The sequence below is a fragment of the Pararge aegeria genome, chromosome 13, assembly GCF_905163445.1.
Source record: "Pararge aegeria chromosome 13, ilParAegt1.1, whole genome shotgun sequence".
Classification (NCBI taxonomy): domain Eukaryota; kingdom Metazoa; phylum Arthropoda; class Insecta; order Lepidoptera; family Nymphalidae; genus Pararge; species Pararge aegeria.
This window is the reverse complement of record NC_053192.1, coordinates 7,066,581-7,088,624: the sequence shown is the minus strand read 5'-3', so window position 1 is coordinate 7,088,624 and position 22,044 is coordinate 7,066,581. Positions and strand designations below refer to the sequence as shown.

The window sequence follows — 22,044 nt, the reverse complement described above, 5'->3', positions numbered from 1 at the left end:
GTGAGTCACGGCATTTGACATAGGCATATGAAAGTAAGTTTACCATAGGCTCCGTCTCGTTAATAGACCCATAATTTTATTAAATACATCGCGTAAGTACGCTACTTTGATTAAGCATTACATTGAAATAACCAAACAGTTAAAAACTTTTTTTTACTGATGTGACTGTGATATAATTTTCATGAGCAAGAACTAATTCATTACTTTAAAATTGATATTCCGGGAAGTTGGTTCACAAAATAGTTGATGCGGTAATAAAATAACCCAGAGGTAAACGTGGCCTGTACGTGATTCGCGTCATTATGATATGAGCTTATGAAAACCATCAAGAGAGAAACTCTTTTTCTTTAAATAAATCAATATACTACGTCAAAACACACAAGCCCCAAAGTAAGCGTAACTTGATCTTAATCAAGTGCTAATTTATAAAAAAATTAACAATAAAAATTAAATATTGAATATAATCACGAAACTCTACCTTTATCTAGGTGAAGAATGATAGATACCCTCTTACAGTAATTAATAATTGACAATAAATTGCACATACTGTTTTGTCATGTAAGTATATTGTTTCTCTTCAAAATGAGGAATGTTTTAAGACATGACATAAAGTCCACACGTCTCAGCGAGTTTCGACACATACTTAAAACTTATGCTAAAATGAAATTACAAAAATACAACTGGTGAGATTCAAACTTATTCCCATTTGTATTTCCCATACTCTTACTATTGAGCTCATCAGGGTTTAAATTCGACAAAATTTTATGTAAGTACATAGTTTTCCATAACGCTATAAATATAAAACATTAGGAAAAGCATTTTTTTTCTATTTGACTAGTAAAACTAACTATTCGATACATTCAAATAATACACCATGACAGTTAAAAATAAAATGCACCGTAACATTTATTTAGGAAAAACAAAATCAGCTGTCTAATATAAGTATAGGTGCCATGACAGTAGAAGTCAGAAAATCAAGCTCGCCAGACTCCCACAATGGTCCAATACATTATGGGAGTTTGCTGAGAGTCAGCTCTAGACAATCAATAGACTTTTAAAGACCCCGAAACGGAAAACGTAGCGTTGGTAGACCTCTCGCTTAATTTCTCATGGGATGGACAGAAATCAAGCAAGTAGAACAAGACTATCTATCATTATCCTGAGTTTAATAAAACCCTCTCTCATAGGAGATGGGGCTTTGAACCTAAGACAATTCATGCTGCTCCAATGTTCGTACGTTTGAGGGTTATCATCATAAGTCTTTTGTAGTTTCAAATACCACCACAGATAGGTTTTGTGCCGCTTGGGTCCAAGTGCACCCTGTGACTCGTTCGATGGCATCTGTCTACCTCGTCGTAACAACGCTGCGTTTAACGGTGCGTGGTCGTTATCCAGCTCCTTGGAACCCCGATGTCCTTTGGTTCTCTAAGCTTTCTTAGAGCCACTTCTGCTTCGCGACTCGTTAAGCTATATCTGATCTCCTCATTTCTGATTTGATCACGTTGAGATACTCCTAGTTTAGCTCCTTCCTTTGCTCGCAGAGTGACTCTGAGAGTGCTATGCTTTACAAAAATCTCCACAAGAGATAATATGTTTAGAGGATAGTTTGGGATTTTGCAATAACTATTTTAGAAAAAACAAGACTTCTTACACGCCAATAACGGAACACGTCATCAACAACCAACTTCAATGAACTGTCCTGGCGCATATCATGAATGATCATACAACTATTCTATATGGTGACTTAAAATCACAGCACCGGCGTACTTCTGGATTCACTTATATTAAATACTAGGAACCCATAGTGTTGCACGCAAGGGATTGATATGTGCGGTAACAGTTCACGTCATTCATCAACCGCTGGATGTTCTGTGTAAACGTTGGAAGATCCTGAAAACAAAAGTTTTAATGTAGTAACCACCTTTTGTATGTACCTTTAGGAGTAGTTGACGTAGTTCAGCTGAAACGTTCCAAACCACAGTTAATCCAATTGGACTCAGAGACATCTATCTGTCTTTATATTTATAACCATTTATGTATGTTAATCATTAAAAAATATTCATCATTCATCTGAGTACCCATAACACAAGCTACGCTTATTTTAGGGCTAGTTGGCGATGTGTACTGTCGTAGTATATTTATTTTTTTATTATTTATCAATACGTTTGGTTTTTCTACTTTGTGGGTTGGAATCGATCGTGTGAAAAATAAATACATGACAGATTTAAAAATGCTTAAATGATACAAGGTGTCAATAAGGTAGGCTCAATCTTATTTTTTTTATCTAGTTTGGTAGCACTTGCTACGTGGATTCGATAGAATAGCTAGAAAGCAAAACTATATTTTCCGAAATACCTCAACGAGTCTGAAGTGTCAATGGGCGGGGCCCATCGTGAACCGATGCATATTTAGAAAACAGTAGGGTCTCCTAAGACCATAAAATTCTTGTGGCTTCCACCTAAAAGCTATAACCATGCCTAGTCTTGGTATTTTAAGAATATGAGAATTCAAAAGTTCATAGGAGAGTTCAAAAGATCCTGAAGAATCGCTTCAGCACAGTTCGTATTATATAGAAGGTGCATGCCAGTGATCGAACTCTGTTAGCCCCAAAAGGGAGACCGAAGTCTCATTCAAAGCGAACACAATGGAGTATTCCATTAGCACCGAGTCGTCCACCTAAACAACATCAAACCTGTTTCGTAATGTGAAATGTTTATGGTAACTTACCGTATCTGGAGGGAAGTCCGCGAGCAAACGAACGTGATGCGGCTCCAAACCAGGCAACGTTTGTATGAAATGCGGCAGGAAAGCGCGTCGGAAGGCCACAAAGTCTACGGCCGCCATCGCGTGAACGGCCGCTAGCGCTTCGTCGAGTAATAACGCCCGGGCGCCGCCTTCAGTCAGCCCCGATAATAGCACCGTTAGCACCGATCCCATGAACTCGCTACGGAAAATCGCCTGTCATACAAAGTTAAGAGTTACAACTGTTAACAAACTCTATGGTGATTATTCCGTTGGTCACAAATACTTAAATGAACTGATACCCGATTCAGTTACATTTCCAAGTTGCCAGTTTTTCTGTTTCTTAAAAATCCCACGAGAACTGTTACCTATTCCGGAATCTATCGCCAAAATATCATCTCAAGAGTACCAGGATAATCTATATATGCTTATTAAGATCGGCGCAGTAGTTTTGCCAAGCATAAGTAACGCATTTCAATCTTAATCAATATGGATTTGATTTGGATTCGGATTATACATACAAAAAATAGTCAGATACCTTGTGATATAATTTCCATTTGGTATTGAGTGTGTCGAGTGTGTTGAGGTTGATACGTAGCAACTCAATGTCTGGCTGCAGAAGCGCCCGGCCGAGCGCCGTCAATGCGCCGCGGAGTTCCGCCGTGCGGCGCAGAGCCTCCTCGCCTTCACACTTGTGCGGAAAGAAGTATCGCCAACGGTGCACTAGAACGCTGCACGAAAGATAATGAATTACTTAAAATTTACGCACCTTTCCCTTTTTTTATTTTAATCTCTATGCGTACAAAATGTGGAGATCCGTATAAAAACTGGTCCAAAGTCTTCGAACGGTGCATACCGCCAGTGATGCTGATGAGTTCGGAACATGGTCGCTTACTATGAGGCTCATACGAAGGCTTGGAGTTAGCCCGTTTAAGAAAAAGTGATATGCTGAGAGTATTTACATGTGATCAAACAGAAATGAGGATCCTTCCAAAAAAGCTAAACTAGTTGCGGCCCTGGTAACCGCAACGTTGGATGACTCTAAAGAGTTGGACAGATTATATTAAGCAAGTCGCTGGCAGCCGCCGGAAACAAGCGGCTTAGGACCTTGGATTTTGGAACTACTACAGTGGACATGAACAGGATGTTGTAATAATGATGATATTGATTATTTTATTTAATGGATCAAACAACTAAAATGGACTGGGCATCTAACAAGAAAACAGAAAAATTGGCCATAGAAGTGACAGGTTCTTGATAAAAACAGAAGTAAACGTAGTCTAGTGTAGAAGATGGAAAGATGTCGATTACACTGAGTTGGTATTCCGAGCACCAAGTTTTTAAATATAGCATACACCCAATATGCATACCAATTGCAAGTGCACACATCATTTACTAAGCGTCATGTTAACCTTAATTTGGTAAATATAAGGTAATGGATCGATATACTCATAACACATATGATTTTAGGTCGCGTTTTTGTTTGCAACGTTCCGAAAATCTAATCAATTCATGACACGCTCTTAACGCAGATAAAAATCATAAAAACCTTGCGAGTAGGCGATGAGCAGCGCGTGCGAGCGTGGGTGTAGCGGGATCCGCGCGCGGCAACACGTGCGAGTGCAGTAGTTCCAACACCGCGTGTACCCGCACGCCCCCACCGCCTGCCTCCACGCCCAACCGCACGCACTCTACCAGCCGCTCCAAACTGCCCGAGCCGTCGCCCGATCCTCTGCTTACACCGGACATCAGTCAAAACACATCTTACTATTCGCCAAAGACTGAACCCATAATCCACTCCACAATCATCAATCCCTTACCAGCCTAAAGGGCATACGTTTTCTCTCAGAATGAGAAGGGTTATGCAATCAACTTCATCATCATCAACCAATTACAGCCTACAAGGCACGAGTCTCTTCTCAGGATGAATGATTTAAGAAGGATTTAGACCGTTGTCCACCACGCTGGCCAAGTACGGATTGGTAGACTTCACACGCATTCGAGAACGTAGTGGAGAACTCTTAGGCATCCAGGTTTTCTCACGATAGATTCCTACGTATACTACATAACGCAATGATTAGTTTAACTGCTTAAATTAAAAACGCACATAACTCCGAAAATTTAGAGATGCATGCCGGAGATCGAACTAGGTAGAATGCTAAGGGAGGCCTACTTATTCAAAGCCAAAACTCATTCACCCCATCACACTCAATGGGAGTATTCCCTTTGTTCCGAGGTGTCCACATCACACTCGCTAGGGTTTCGTGGGTTTGGTGGTTTTGAGCCCGACGTACTCTTCCTCGGAAAAAAACCCCAAATAAGATTGGTCGTCGATATTAATTATCGAGACGAAGATTTCGAGAAAATCTATAATCGGACAACTCTGGTTGAAAATCGTGTAAAACTTACAATGAAGACTGTCTTGTCGTTTTTTGAAGCACGCCATATGACATACAAGGGTGATGATAATATGGTGTGTGGAAAGTCATTTGGTTACTCAATACAATAATAAATCATTGGCATAACCTTGAAACAGCGCAGTATGATATATAAGTCTTATTTTCTCATTTGTTATTAAAATATATAATGATCTAGTTTTTAATGACAGTAATCTTTGGTGGAACAAATATATTTTAACCGGATAGCGACGACATGCAAGTTCCATTGTTCATTCAATTACAATTTCACTGTCAGGAACGCATTCTTTTCAAAGCACAATATATAAGGTATTGTATATATAAGGTTAGTTAAGTCGCATACACATACTCACTTTGTAGTACACTATATGAATCTTTTTTGCAAAAAAGTAGTTTGCTTAAAACAGGACATTGTATTTGAGCATTTAGCTAACTTTGTTTACCCAAGAATATACTGTCTTACCTTTGTGCTACCTCTAGGAAAACATCAATAGCAGTATAGGCGAAGTTTCCGAGCTGTGGCAGCAGTGCTGTGAAGAGAGCCAAGAAGAAGTCAGTAATTTCGGTCTCTGCGGTGCACGCCGGTTCACACAGCATACGCAAAGCGCTCTCTGCCGCGCTACATATGCCTTCTGCTATTATCTAAAACACAAGAAAACTAACCTTCAAAAGGACATTCGCACGCAATTTTTGAAAATAGAGAGTAATACGAACCTGACCTTCGAAAAAATCATCATAAGTAATCATCAGCTGTGAAAATAAAAGCTTTGTGCAGTTATTGCTACAATAGTTTTTTACTATTATAATAACTGTATATTCGGAATGGTTCGCCTGGGTTAAAACCTCCTTTCGAACTAGCTTCATACAATTGAAGTACGCACGAGTTCTTGATGTGTTACATCTTTAGGCGGAGGGTAATCCTGATTGCTGGCGTGGCGACACAGACAGACGGTGGCGACGCATCGCAATTGTCATCTCATAGTTGTTGCAATTTCGAATAAATCATTTTTTTCTTTTTTTAATTTGATTTTGGTTTTAATAAAAATGTAATAATCAGACATTTTTTTTGGAACAAATTTGTAATGCTTTATCTTTACACTACGCTTTATCTTATTCCTGTCGTAATCTATATCGTATTTCATGCATATAACTTAAAAAAAAACCAGTTCAACGTTTCACATCTGCCAGGCGTCCCGTGACGGCTCACACATTTTTTTAGCTATCATTTTACTAATGGATTAAAAAGTGTTGAAATTGTTTAGTGTAGCTGGATTGGTGCTAATTAATAAACTGGATCAATGAACCAGTATTTTTTAATTAGCACCAACTGTTAATCCATACCTTTTTAGCGGCAGTGGGTGCAGCGGCAAACGCATGTAGCAGTGCGGTGAGAGGCGGTAGTGCTGCGGCGGGCCCCGCTGCCGGAAGTGCCGCCGACCATGCCGCTAGAAGTGCACGTGCGGCGTCTTGACCGCCGCCTATTCCGCCTGCCAAACTCGCACCGCGCGCTAGTGCCAACGACACGAGTGCCTCTCGCACGACGCCGCCCGTCTGTATACACAAGTGAAACTCATCAAGAGCAATTCACACAATCTTTTTCCGGAAGAACAATGCGCTATGCGCTATTCGATATTTGACTACGCCGTTTTTGCTTAATATTTGTTGTAGTTAAGTGAATGCGCTAAATGCTCATATTCGGTGTATTTGTAACAATGTTTCCTTTTCAACCTGCATTATATTGAACGATTTGTCGGAGATGTTTTATCTGAGCGTGTGGAGAGCTACTTCTCGATTCTCACTTGCCGATTTTTGCGCCCGAGCGCCTAATACTAACAAGAACTGCTTCAAAAACTTTGCCGGACGGGAGTTGGCTTTCTAAGACATTGAAATATATATTTGGTCTGCATAGAAAACAGCAATGAAACACTATAAGTCACTATTTTTTCCATTAGTCATGCCCGGACCAAAGTATATGTATGGAAAAGTGTCTTGTTAATCAGGAATCTGTTAGCAAATAGATAGATTACTCACTCAATTATTATATTTACGTGATTTTATATCAACACGTAGGTGTAAAAAATGTACATAAAGTTCCGACATTGTTACTATACAACGAGAAACAGAATTACGAAATAACATTGAAGGATACATAAGTATATTTCATAAGGAATCACCCTGTAAAAGTATTAAACCAGAAGAAGCATATTTATTTTTCCATACAAGCGAATTCAAAACCTTTTAAGTGTTTACTAAGTAATGACAACCCTCTTGAAGATAAAGACCGACACACGCATAGTAACTACGCTACGCGACGCGTACCTTTTAAAGTGACAGGAGTCACATGATGTTGGGGCAGTATCTGATTTCCTTCAGTAAAAACATATAGTGGTTCACTCCAAATCTACTACTAGGTTTTGAATTACACAGATAAGTCTCAGAGACAGAATAATCTACTTCGAAAGCCTGTGAAGTTTTAGTAGTTTTCATTAACACAAGATATATTATAAACTGGTTAAAATCTCGTTTATTTATGCCATTTCATGCAACTACTTGGCACTACATTATAGTCATGTGTAATAGAATATACGCCAGTAAATTGTTCGTACTTCTACGCCAGTAAGTAAAATCAGCAATCAAGATCGCTAGAAAAATACCTTTGGTTCCAAATAGTGCAAGGAGCGCTGAGCGTGATTGTACAAGTCGCCTAGCATAACCATCAGGTCGTTAGTAAATTTGACATTCTTCGATAAGCTGAGAAGTAAGTGCGCTGCCGCGTGACACAGTAAAGGTGGCTCCTGAAACAACAACATTTAGTTCATAAATTTTATAAATAATAAATAAATAATAATAAATAAATATACTACGACAATACACACATCGCGATCTAGCCCTAAAGTAAGCGTAGCTTGTATTATGGGTACTAAGATGACCGATGAATATATTTATGAATAATATACATAAATACTTAGAATATACATATAAACACCCAGACACTGAAAAACATTCATGCTCATCACACAAACACTATACAGTTGTGGGAATCGAACCCACGGCCTTGGACTCAGAAAGCAGGGTCGCTGCAAACTGCGCCAATCGGCCGTCAATAATAAAAATATATGAATAAATATAATTTATAAAAATTTATAAACTTTTTTGACCATCTCACCTGGCGACAGTGATGAATGCTCTAGCACAGAAATGTAAGTAAGAAGTTACATTTGACCGCTACGATCTTGAGCGGAAAAAGTAATCAACTCTTTCTCCTCTCTCCCTCTCTACCTATAAACCCTTTACATCTTTTCGTCAGTGGTTAAAAACAAAAAGTATAATTACCGGAACATCATGCGGCACAAGGAAGGGCAACGCTGAACTGAACAGACTCTCCATAGTGTGTAGGGGCACGTTGCAGTCACTCGCGTAGCAGCACCAAGCGCCCATACACGCGAACATTTCTGCATGCCTGTTAATTATAACCACAGAGTAAGGATAGCCATAAAGAATTCGGTTAGATAGGACAATCGGGAAAAAAGTTCGCCAAGAGTAAAAACCTTTATGACGGACGCTGGTTACTGTCTTTGCCCTGATACAAGTTTAGTATATATTGCAACCGAATACAGTATCATCTTCATCCCATTGTGTTTCTGGCTTTACACAGATTAGCCAATGTCAGGTGTATATATGTTTAATAAAAGTTAGGGAAGCTTAAAATATAAAATATCAGGAGAAATTGACGGAGGAAAAGTACTATGCAAATGGCGGACACAGACCAAATATTTCCCCAAATCTACCGCAAACTAGCCCCGAAAAAGATTGGTGCTGTCTATACTGCACATACCGCAGTACCAGTCGCCTTTGTATTCCAAGTTCTTCAAAATATTATATTGTAAATTTTAAACTTTTATAATATTATATTGCACCCTAGCACTAAGTCCTATTACTTTTTCCTTGTATTTTCCTTTTTTTTGTTGTGTTGCAATAAAATTTTTCTATTCTATTCTATTCTATATTTTCTATTCTATTCTATATTTTAAAAGAACCTTAAAACTCTAACAACGACCCTAACGAGTGTTACACTACAATATGCACAATTCAAACAATACCAATCCTCCCCAAAACGAGTTCAAAATAAATTTATAGAAAAATCTGAAAAAACCGCGTCCGCCATGCACGAAGCCTCCTTTCCATCCTATTGTTTCACTGCTGAGCCGAGCATGCTCTTCTAAAAGAGGACTTAGAGTATATACAAATGTCAACTCTGCGTCATTGGACAGGACAGATTTCAATGATTAGTATCGCATGTTAGAGATAACAATCGAGACAGCTTATCGTGCTTTCCGTGGCACCCGACGGCGACAATTTCTAACTCCGGGAAGCACTGAGAATTCGCCCGGACACTAATAAGATTAATTTTTTTCTCTTTAGATACATACAATTTTTGTAATAGAAGAAAGATAATATTTTTTTAAACTTAAAACTATAGCTTCCAGTGTTCCAAGCGCAAACTCACTTACAAGATAACGTGGGCCCGAGCCAGCGCAGATGGGTGCGAGCGATGCGGGCGCGTTAACGCCGCACCCGCAAGTGCGCTCGCACAACGCTCGATTAGCGCTGCACCAGCCGAACAGCCGCGGTTTGTGGTGCCCGCACCCGCCACGGACCCTGTGCCGCCCGTGCTGTGCTCGGGCTCTGCCACAGAATAGGTTATAAATAAATTTCTGCCACAGAGATTGGACTATTCATCCACAGAAGCCTGAATAATAATGTCAATAATAATAAATCTTTTGATTGGGAATAAAAAATTAATAAAGTATAAAGTACAATATATGAAAGGTATTAAAATAACTTATTCACTCAATAATAATAAAAAATAAATTAACTAAAAAACAATTATTATCATCATTATTGATTTTAAACAGAGCTGATAGCTTAGTGGTCTCCGTTGTGGGGGGCGACAGACTTCGATACGTCTAACTTTTGTGGGTAGTGCAATTTTTTTTAAACTGAAATATCACCTGATTTAACTGTAAAAGAAGTATAATGAGTTAACCTGAAAGCCTGAGAATTCACAAAGGCGTGCGAAATCTAACCCTTTTTATACTGGAAGGAGACCCGTGCCATGTAGTAGTCTATTGCCGTAATGCGTGCCCGTTATTTGGTGATAATTATGATTATTTACAGTTTATTGAATGATTACTAATCCCCTAGAACATTAGAAGACCACTCGCATTGAATAAACATGTAAATAACACTCTCAATCCGTCATCTTTAACAAACAGATGTCGTGAACCAGTGGCGTGCACATCTTTTTTTTCTTTATAGGGTACGCCTTTGATAAAGCATGAAAATAGCATAAAATTGAGAAAAACTCCCTCTATACTAGTTATATCAAAAAAACAAAGGTATGCCGAAATGCTTAATGAAGATATGAAGTGTACGCAACTAGCGTTAAATTTGAGGGGAAAAGACGTCGCTTCAATTTATAGTTATATGTAGTTACTAATCAGCGGCTTAGTTCTGGTGGAACTGGTTAAGCTATGATAATGCACGATCCAATTGTTGAGTTTCATACGAATCCTTAAATATTTATTATAGATAAGAAGGTTTTATTAGGAAGTAGAGTTTACCAGCAAGCAAGGAGGGTGCTAGCCGACCAAGTACGCGCGTCAAAGTGGCCAAGTCCAGAAGCGCGGCAAGCAAGCGATCCGCTTCCGCCTCTACCACGGCCCCACCACGACCGGATGCGCGCGCGTGTACGCCGGCCAGGCACTGCCAGCGTTCCATCTGCGCGAAGGAATTTAATCTACGACTTATTATATAACTAGTGACCCGACACGGCTTCACACGGGTCAATGTAGATATTCATGTGGCTTCTCCACATTTGGAGTTATAAAAGACTTGTTGCACATAGCAAATTACTTCTTTCTTCTATATAATTGAACTTCTTTGCTTTTTCTTCTCTACTATATAAAATATGGATGTTTACTACATATAGCACTCCTAATTAAATAGCTCTACCAATTGCTGAAATCTGAATTAAAATCAAAGCGTACCAACAGCGAGAGCGACTCTGCTTATAACATGTAAAGATAGCTAACTTATGCAATAAGAGAAATTAGCAACAAAAAATTGTTAGTACTTTACACTCTCTGCCAAATGGAAACTTCTTTGTCAGGTCTTAATTCCCTATTCCCGTTCACCTAACTCAAGTATCTCGGTTCGTATGAGGATATATAATTTTTCCAGAAAGAGTAGTAAAGATAATGAAAAAGTTTTAGGAGATAGAACTTATCTTATGTGTACCAGGTGATCATTTCATCAAAAATAGCCAAAACAAAACTGGGTAAATTTAAAATAGCAACGTAATAATCAAGTAAAGTAATTAAAAGCCTCGTTCTGTGGAAAAACGATTAATTCGATTTTGTACTTTATATGGTTGTATTACCTTAAACACTTTAACGACCACTTTTTTAAATCATGCTATACAAGTTAAGCCCTCTCGACACAACATTACTTGGTCTACAACTGCTTAATGTTAGGTCTGGGCACTAAATTATTATTTTTGACTCACCACTGCAGTAAATACGTCTAGAGGCGCCAAATCCGCAACCCGTGCGATGCATTCTATACAGTGTTTAAGGAATTTTTGCCATTCCGTTTCTCCCTGCAATAAATTATGGCAACAATGAATAAGTTAATCATTATTTTAGAAAAATTCTAAAAACAATAAGTTGATGATGAAAGGTAGTTGTAGTTCTCACCAGTGCAGAGACTTTGTTAATGTCTCACAGGTCACCTCTCAGACCAAAGTGGAAGGTTTTAGTGTATGAACCTAAATGATTATTTTACACACACACGGCCATGTCAAGCCTCGTGGCGTACCATGTCGCGTGTGTTTGTGTGAGTGTGTGTGTGTGTGTGTGTGCGTGTGAGTGTGTGTGAGCGCGTGTGTTAGTGTGTCGGCGTGTATCTGTGTGTGTGCGTGTGTCGGCGTGTGTGTCTATGGGTGTGTGTCTGTGTGCGTGTGTGCGTGTGTCTATGTGTATGCGAGTGTGTAAAGTGTGCGTGAGAGTATGAATGTGTGTGTGTGTGTGTGTGTGAGAGAGAGAGAGAGAGAGAGAGAGAGACAGAGAGTGAGTGAGTGTGTATACGAGAGCGTTAAGTTAAAGGACTGGATTAAGTAATAGCTCGACGGTACAAATGTAATGAGTATATGTATACTTACATCATCGTCACACATGTCGTTGTCAAGATGCTGTAACTGAGCTTTGTTGTGTTGAAACTGTATTTTGTTCAACACACCATTCACCAGCGCCTGTAGGGCTTCCCAATACCTACAAAACGTGGACCTTTCATATGAGCTTTGCATAGATAAGAGTAATTTAAAATTGGTCCTAATTATTATTCTAACGCAATCATCCCGCTGCGAGCGCCGACTCAATGATGAAGCTTAGATTTAAAAACAGTTAATTGGGTTCATTTTATTCCCGCCTTAGTTTCGATACTCGAAAACAAATTATTGATCGCGTTAGGTGCAAGCATATCTTACATCTAAAAGTGATTACAACATTTATTATGTTATTACAATACCAATTATAAGTGCAAAGTTGGGAGTTCCACTAAGCGCAAATTGTATGCGCCCGAGCCGCAGGCGATTCTTTTAATAGGCCAAGAATGTAATTATTTATCAATGCACCCGCTATGTGTATCGTATTATTTTAACAATCTTTTACAGTAAACAAACAAACAATGAAATATTCCAAACATTAATTTCCAACTAAAAACAATATAACTTACTTGGGAGTGTCTTCAGGCTTTAACACGTCGATAAATTGTATCCATACGTCCAAGCAACTTATAAATGTAGAACATGTTGGCACCTAAAAAAAAACACTTATTTATTTACTGTTTCAGAAGCACAAAACTGCAGTCCGACAACCGTACCGCCAGCGGTCGAGGCGTCCACTTACACTCCCGGCCCCAATGCTGCTCTCATCATGAGACGCCCCAAACACGTCTTTTTGACCCTGATCATCAACTTACAAACGGCAATGTGTCCCAATTAAGTAACACACACGTAAAACCTGCGTCTTCGCTGGTGCACACAAGAGCCCTGATTTTTGACGACATTCGGTTGTGGGTCTTATTCAAGGTCACGAGAGAATTCTGATTTAACTCTAGGCAAAAAAGCCATACTTGGCCAAACGTCAAACCTAAGCAGAGGTCCGAGCCCTCACATGTTAGTAACTATCACCCATTGTCAGTACGACGTCCGGGACGTTATCCCCCAGTCGCCCTCGATTTAATCGAGCCCTGGGGAGCTTCCACACCCATCTTATTTCGCCACCTTGAGAAAGCTGTTACAACCCTTCACTGGGTTTTCAGTTACGATCAATCCAAAATTATCATCACAAAGAACATAAGAATAGGTACCTGGAATGTGTACTGGAATAAGTATGACAAGAAGTCTATAGCATCAAACTCGGGTTCAGCCTCTAGCCTCTTAAAATGCAGGGACACAAACAACTTTAGGAACTCTGACAGCTTATTTAGGTAACTGAAAGTAAATATAATTTTTAACATAACAGATAAGCAAAAGAATAACAGTCTTTCATTCAGATTTATAAAAATATTTTGATATTATGAAAATTTAGAAATTGGATATTGTGATGATATATCACAATATCCAATTTCTAAATTTTTTCTGGTCTGCTCTGATGATATTTATTAGTGTTGCTAAGTTACCACACTAAAAAGAACCGATAGAAACCAATCAGGGGTATAGATTTAATCATTAAAATCTTAATAACAAGACTCTAGAAAGGTTATGAAGGCGTCACTTTATCGTCGCGAACGTGACTCAGAGCACACGAATTTTAATTTTATACTAGAAAAACATTTATAACAGTTAGCGACTTTACTGTAATTTTTAAACTACATTGCCTCGTACCATCTAAAACAACTAGTGTGCGCCAAACAGAAATGTAGGACTCGACCTTTTAGTGTTACGGCCGCTGGGAGCCGTCGTTCGGCGACAAGTATTTTCTATGCATAATGTGCACTTCTAGTATCTTGTCGTTGAGATTTCTATAGATCTCTCTAAGCGCGTAGTATTACCACCTCGACCTTTTAGTGTTGCGCGTGCTGGGAGCCGTCGTTCGGCGACTAGTGTTTCCTATGCGTACGGTGCTAAAGGGCACTTCTAGTGTCTTGTCGTTGAGATTTCAATGGGTCTAATATAGTTACCGTACCCCTAACAGGTTATCCTACTACCATCGATTGCATCATCACTTACTTAAGGTGCAGTGGAATAAAAAAACGATTAATTCGCATTGTAGCCTCAGTACAAGGTTTGCTTGCTTGCAATCAAAGATTCGTTTTTGCATATCACACTCGTTTTAGAGTCGCAAATCGTGTACTTCTGAATTTTATGTTACAAACGTTTTGTTTACAATGTAAGATTAAATAGCATGTAAATAAGATACATTTTACTCTGATTTACAAGTATTTTGATCCTCCAAAACGATACATTGCTAGCTTTAGTTTTAATTTAAATACTGTGGTCATCATCATCGCCTCACAATAAGAGACATACTCTTATATGTATGAACGCTTCCTAATCGCCTGTGATAGGCTTACGTGAAACAAGAATTTTTGAATTTGAATATGAATTTGACACCTCGATTCAACACCATCATGATATCAACCCTGTACCAGCCCACTAAAGGGCACGGTCTCCGCCCACAATGCTAGAGCTAGAGAGCTGAAGGGGCAAAGACCGCAGTCCACCAAGCTGGCCCAATGCGGATCGGTGGCCACCACCTGCCCTACCCACTGGATTATCACCGCTAAAACCTGGATTGCGAGAAAGCAATTCTTGTACTAAGTAGGGGTACTGTATTTAAAATCTCACTCACTCAACGTGTGCACGATGCATGTGATGCGTATGCTGGGTGAGGTACCGCAGTAGGCGCAATGCGCAGTGGTGCAGACGCAAGGCCGTAGCGGCCGAGGACGGCGGCGCGTACCGCCGGTATAACAGCTCGCAAACGCCGCCCAAGCCCGCAAGCGCTGCCTCCACGCTCTGAAAATGAAAAATGAAAATACACTTTATCTTACACCTAACAGAAATGAAATTATAATCAAAAACAACACTAAATAAAACACAGGTACAATGGGCGGCCTTATCGCTAAAAAACGATCTCTGCCAGGCAACCAAACAAAGGAAAAAAAACACTCTTTAGGGTTAGGTTGCACACAAGAAGCTAACCAAATTAAATATATATATTAATTATTATATCATAAAAACTATAAGCCTACGTACAAAGAAAAATGACTCAGAAGCAAAAAGAAGGTGGCATAAAATGTTTTTTAAGACTAAGTCTCTTGAAAATCAGCAGTGACTAATTTCTCTCTCAGAGTCTCTGTGACCAATGTACCCTCATGAACACCTAAATCTGCTTGAACATCCCGCAAGCGTAACGAGTGACTATGTTTATTTTCGGCGTTAATGGATTTTCACTAAAGTAGAGAGGAGCAGAGATATGCAATGATGAGCGGAGTGAGACTAATTCCACCAATTCAAAGTGGAGACGTAACTATAGCGAGGCAAATCTGCATCAGAATTGAGATAATATCCACTAACATTTAAGCAAAGAGTTGGAAACCGGACCTAACAATCCCGTTTGAATTTCTAATTATCATAAATACTGAGGTGAATAGCTAGTATGAACATGAAATAAATTAGTTAAAACTATATCACAAAGTAGGTACTTTAAGTAATATACATATATAGCTGTGGGTAAAAAGATACTCACCTGTGATTGTGTAGCAACACTACCCCAGTAAAATACAGTGGTGACAAGTGAGGGTGGGACGTGTGACGAAAGTGGCAACCACAGAAACAAGTGCTGGAGTGTAGTAAGGCACTTCACAACAATTTCCATATTAAGTGCTCTGAAAATAAAATGCATAGTTAAAAACTACAAAAAACTACATTTTAAGCTGAAGAGTTATTATGATATTACGTTTGTATGTTTATATTAAGAAAGTACAAATAGAGAAAGTAATTCGCACTAATTTGAAAAAACATTTATGCTTAAGAATTACGATATTCCATTTATAGAGGAAGTTTTGGGCAAACTACAACTTATAGTTAATAACTGTGAAACTGCATTGCAAACTGCACAGCTAGTAGTTGTATTTATATTTTATTATCTTAGCTGAAATAAAAACGAATCTCTTGCATTTTTTATTAAGAAAGGGACCGATTGAATTTTGATAGGTGAAGAGTTATTTTCTTAATGTTAGGATTTCGCATCAGACATCTGCATCATTAATATCTAAAATGGAAAAAATATACAAAGATAAAAAAATTACATATTAACGGAACGGAACCCAAAAATATTTTATTTATTTATTTAATATTTTTAATTTCTCCTTTAGTAAAGGAAAAATTAAAAATATAATTAAAAAAAATTAGAAGCAAAAGGCGACCCTATCACTAAAAGTGATCTCTGCCAGGTAACCTTAACGATAGTTCACAATAATACATGAGAGACGGGAAATCGCAATTATAACAAACAATAAATAAATTTACACACTAAAGTACATACTACTAATATCTATTATAATGAATTATTTTTATTAACTTTTTTTTATTTAGTTTTATTAACTTACTTATCTGCTGAATGTACATCATGCGCATTAGCCAGTAAATCAGGCAATGCTGATGTTTGCGGCAATCCACTGGTAGGAGATGGAGGGGGATTTGACTGGCCTTCCTTTTGAGCATTCCGCTCCAATATGGCTGCAATATTACATAATACGTACATTATTTCTAAAATAAAGATATTTCTTACGAAATCACATTTTCATATTATAGTTATGCTAGTTAGTGCATTCATATCTAGAGCTTTTTTCACCATAACCCTTAAGCGTTAAGATATAAAATAAAACAGGAATAGCCTGTGGACCAATATGTTTATAAACTGAATTTACAATAGCAACTAATTTATTATTCAGTTAATATTTTGACAAAGCGAATATATGGGACGGAAATCCTAAATCCTACTTTAAATCACATGTTTCTTCTTCTTCTGTTACTGCTGAAGAAATTAAAACTCAAGGTTATTAGCTCAACTGAGAAACGGAGAATAACACGCGAGTACTTAACGTAAGTTTAAGTTATTAACAACGAACAAGGTAATGCCTAAATAAGTAACGCCCAATCAAAGGAGATTCCTAGGCATAACTCAACCATTTGCCAAGAGTTACCACCTAAGAGTTGGTGAAACGTTTTTTCTAATAAGTTACGTTGTGCGACCGCCGCCGCTGTGTGCACAACCAAAATAAATCAGTTTTGAAATTTACGGGTTAGAAAATTAAAAAAAAAATCCTGTGCAATTTATACACACACGGCAGAAGTGTAACTTCTGAAAAGTAGCCTACGAGAGATTGATGTGGATGTAGAGTATCAGAACTATTAAGATAAATGTAAGGTTTATTATTTAGTTTCCATGGTAACAAGAATAGGTAAACAAATGTATTATGTTTTCTATCTCACTCTGTCCTATACATTTAAGTGTTTTTGTCTCAATGGACTTATTTTTCCGTTTCATCGAGTTTGAAATCACAACGATTCTAAAGAAGTTTAGCTTCAGAAATGAAACTTTTACCACTAAGTGCCGATAGCATTTGCGGCATGCCTTTCAGCATAAGTCTTTCTAGTTGACTCCGCCTTGTAGACAGGAGTAATACACCCGTGTCACGAGCTGCGCCCAACTCTTCACTGGCTGCTTGAGCTAAAACCAACCCAACTATGCACTGGTGACCCTCACATTTCAGTAACTGTTGAAACAATAAAAATGTGTATATTAAAATTCTGCAACTTCGCCATCAAATAAGCTGCCCAGTGTGGCGAGAAATTAAATATTAAGACGTGCATATAAAACTCCTAATAGACCGACTAAGCTTTGAGTAAAATATAGAAACAGTATTGAAAAATATTAAAAGGATATATCGCAATATTGCTCTATTTGCTCCTATGACTACATACTCAATTTACAACCCAGAACTGTAATTAAAGATTAGTCTTATTAAATTCACTAAATCGAATGCACCAAGCTGATACTTGGCAAAGCCAAGGCATTTTCAAAACTGGTAAAAGCTTAAAAATTGTTCTGGTGTGAAGGACAGTAACTTTGACACCTACTGCCTTACTTTTATTTGCCTTGATTCTATGTATTGCCCAATGTGAAAGTTGGTCAATATATGGAAACCTAGAAGCCCAAGAGTATCAATACTCTCTCAGTATTTATATATCTGGGAAATTTGGAGTCAGTTGTCATAGTTTATGAACCTTGACACCTTAATGTTGGTGGTTCTTCCATACTGGACACCAAACTGAAGTATAACCTAATGCATTCTTTGAATGCCTCTCTATGCTCAAGTATTTCTGCACTAGCACTACCTGTATCTCTCTGCCACAGGGCTGATACGTAGATAGATAAAAAGCTATCTAATATCTATCCATTAAATATGATTGTTCTTTGAGGAAATCTTATATCCCTAGTCAAAGGTTACTTATGTAATCCTGTAACTGGGGCAAAAAATCTAAATAAATTATACTTTTGCACTTACCTCAACTATATTACTGAAAAAGTCAGGATACAAATGTGGCCAATCATAGCGGGCAATGGAGACAAGAAGTGCAGCTAATTTGTTTCGAATAAAATACAACATTGTTTCATGTTTAGTCATCAGTTCATTCATCAAATTCAACCTGATTTCTGTTCTTTCACTATCTGATAGACTGAGCCATTGCCGATTTATTATTTTCTGAAATAAAGATGTTGCCACTTTAGATAATTCTATTTTAAAGTTTTCATTTCAATTGGACTGATAATAATTAAAGATCCGTGAACTTGAATAGTACAAGTTTTAAACAAAATATATGTAAAAGCAATGCTCTAATTTATTTTGCACTATTTGCCTTCATTAAAATAAATTAAAAATAAAAAAGCCTTTATTCTACTACCAATTATTACGTTATTTCTAATATAACATTTGTTTTAATCATAATTACTATTTTTTAATTTACTTGATAAAAATTATATTTAGTTAAATTTGAGATGTCTTTTACTGTGTAATTCTTAAATCTAATTTAAGGTAGAAGTTGCCTCAACCAGCGTAGGTCTCCCCCAAGTTTTTCCAAAGATCCCAATCCCTATACTTAGTCATCCAATCTGTGCCAATTTTCTTTTGCAGATCTTTTTTCCTTTCCTTGTCTCTAGGTATCCATTCGGTTAGTTGTTTAGCCCACCTTTATTCATCCACTCTACAAACATGACCAGCCCATTTCCATTTTAGTACCTTAACTTTAGTCATATATTTTTGTCCTTTGTCTAATATTTTTAGTGCTCACAGGGTCCTTTATTCTATTTCCTAGTATACTCCTTTCCACCTGTCTTTGGCAAATTGCTATTAGCCTCATCATCCTTTCCGATTGACCAAGTTTAGCAGCCGTACGTGAGTGATGGCATGATAAAATTTTCTCTTAATGCTGATTACTGATTTGTTTGTTCTTAAATATTTCCTTCAGGCTCCAGTATTTTTTCCAGGCTATTGCAATCTTTATTTATATTTCCTTTCCTAATTTAATTATAGAAAAAAAATAATAATTTCAAAGGAAACTAACTGAAAAACTATTTTTCTGCCTTCTAAGATGATATCTTTGCTTTTACCATTCAATAGTATCTTCGTTTTTGTCGGAAGCGAAGCTTAGCGGTGATAAAGGAACGCTTTGTCGTACGCCTTTTCGAATGGGAATTTTTTGCCATTAGAAAAGGCTTTGCACTTATTTTACAATACATGTTGTGTATAGTATAAACATAGGTTGCGTTAACCCCTTTTTGAAGAGGTGCCGTCCATATTGCATTATAAAGAGCCTTGTTAAAGGCCTTTGTAAAATCTATAAAACATAAGTAAAGGGATATGTATGTATTTGTGTGGGTCTGTATTTGTTAGCTTTCTCCATAATAAGCATTGCCTTTTGAAATTGATCAATGGTTGAAAACTTTTTACAGAAACCTGCCTGTTCAGTTGGTTGATTTTCCTCTAAAGTCTTCAATAGTCTGCCAAACATTGTCATGTATCTTAGAAGATATTTGATAAATGTTGGACATTTGACATGTATTTTCTGTGTAACAATATAATTTTTGATTTGCCCATTATGTACATCAGGATGTTGTTTAACATCATTTCGAGAGGTCTGTGTAGGATTTCCAGGAGTTTTTTTTAAATACCATATGGTATACTATCTTCCCCCGGTGATTTGCCGTTTTTTTGGGTTTTTATTCTCTGCTAGATTTTTGATCAAAGGATTTTTGGTGTGGGTGTTGATATGTAGGTTTCTTTTAGTTTACTTTGCAAATAGGCTGCAAGTGATTCCTTTGAAGAGTAAAGAGCTCCATAGAATATGGTCACTTCTTTTGCAAATTTCCAAATATCCTTTCTTCTCCTAGTTGTGATTTGCACATTATAATCGCCCATTTTTGATCTTTGCTGATTCCAGGGCCGCCTCCACTTTTTTATAGATTTTGAATAACAACTTGAATGCACAAAGCAATTTTAGCTTTTATAACCTAGGTGGCTACTCTGTCAGAAAATGCTCTCAGACCCATAAAGCTATTTTTACAATGATTTTAACTATAAATACAACTCTGTTCATCCCTCTAGATGCGTAAGTATGGTATAGAATATAGTTTCAATATTCTTCAATGGCTTCATTTTCTCTTCCAACTTCACAAATATCTATAATGACCCATTTCAGTTGTTCTACTGGATATGTAAGTTCTGTGAGTCTGCTATCCCATAAAAGTGTTCTTACATTTAAACTAGCTATATCTGGTATTTAAATGTGAATGAATTTCTGTTGGTTTTTTTTCAGTTAATTCTGTTTTTTACTATTATGGGGACCTTTTTCAGACCTAGAATAAGATTAACACCCCCCTTGTTTTGGTCTGATTCCTCCTTTGGGACCAGCCGGCTTAGAGGACTATTTGCCTTCATAACCTTAAACTTACTTAGTCCTTGTAGTCATTTAAAGGCAAGAAAAATAAAATTGATTTATTTATCTTTTAATTAACCCAGATTGAACTTACTTCTAGTGTTGTGAGTATAAACATTAAGACATATTGATTCTGAGTTTTTTGTAGGAATAACAAACAATGCTTCCATGAGTCGCGATGGTTTGAAAAATTCTCAAGCATATTTTCAATTTCCCTTTTTCTAAAATTATTTGTTGTTGGAGCAAAAAACTCCGACATTAGCATCTCTAACGAGGCCAACGCCTCGTTAATCTCGAATTCAGACTGTAAAGGAATAGGACCATAACATTATAGCGACAAAGTAATAATGAAATTTTAACAGTAACTATACATGAATAATTATAAAACTTTTTTATAAGTTAGGTAAGCTTAACTTAATACAATAGGTAAGAATAAATTTTGATAAAAATGTATGAAGCACCTTACCATGTCTGTAAAGTTCTTCACTTTTAGACAAATTTACATAATGGCATAAACTAAACTTTTATTGTAGTAGCGTTTAATAATTTAATGTAAATTAAATAAGTATGCTACATACAGTAAACATAAATAAAGTAATTTATATCAGTTTTCGAAAAACACTTCAAAATTCAATTTTAGATCATTTTATGTCAGTGTCACTGTCACTTTATAACTCCACAGATTATTATGGAAACATTAATTGTATAATTATACATTTGGATTTGGATAAGAATCCAGAGCCGTAAGGCGTACAGCAATAAACTAAGAATTGAATTTAGTCTTTGAGTTCATAGACCTTTGATAAAATCTATACCTAT

The 22,044-nt window shown here is 37.3% G+C and overlaps 1 protein-coding gene across 1 annotated transcript; it reads right to left on the bottom strand.

Annotated features, from left to right (window-relative positions):
* Positions 1-1,240: 1,240 nt before the first annotated feature.
* LOC120628867 (exportin-6) lies at positions 1,241-21,826 on the bottom strand. Its single transcript, XM_039897518.1, has 21 exons — positions 21,692-21,826; positions 21,320-21,529; positions 18,798-18,995; positions 17,834-18,005; positions 16,836-16,965; positions 15,974-16,112; positions 15,074-15,240; positions 13,590-13,713; positions 12,954-13,036; positions 12,382-12,490; positions 11,728-11,820; positions 10,784-10,940; positions 9,671-9,845; positions 8,493-8,619; positions 7,814-7,954; positions 6,501-6,710; positions 5,623-5,801; positions 4,292-4,474; positions 3,281-3,473; positions 2,728-2,958; positions 1,241-1,890 (listed from the first exon to the last, which is right to left on the bottom strand). Exons 1-21 carry the CDS (start codon positions 21,692-21,694, stop codon positions 1,792-1,794), a joined length of 3,123 nt encoding a protein of 1,040 aa, XP_039753452.1. The 5' UTR covers positions 21,695-21,826; the 3' UTR covers positions 1,241-1,791.
* Positions 21,827-22,044: the final 218 nt, after the last annotated feature.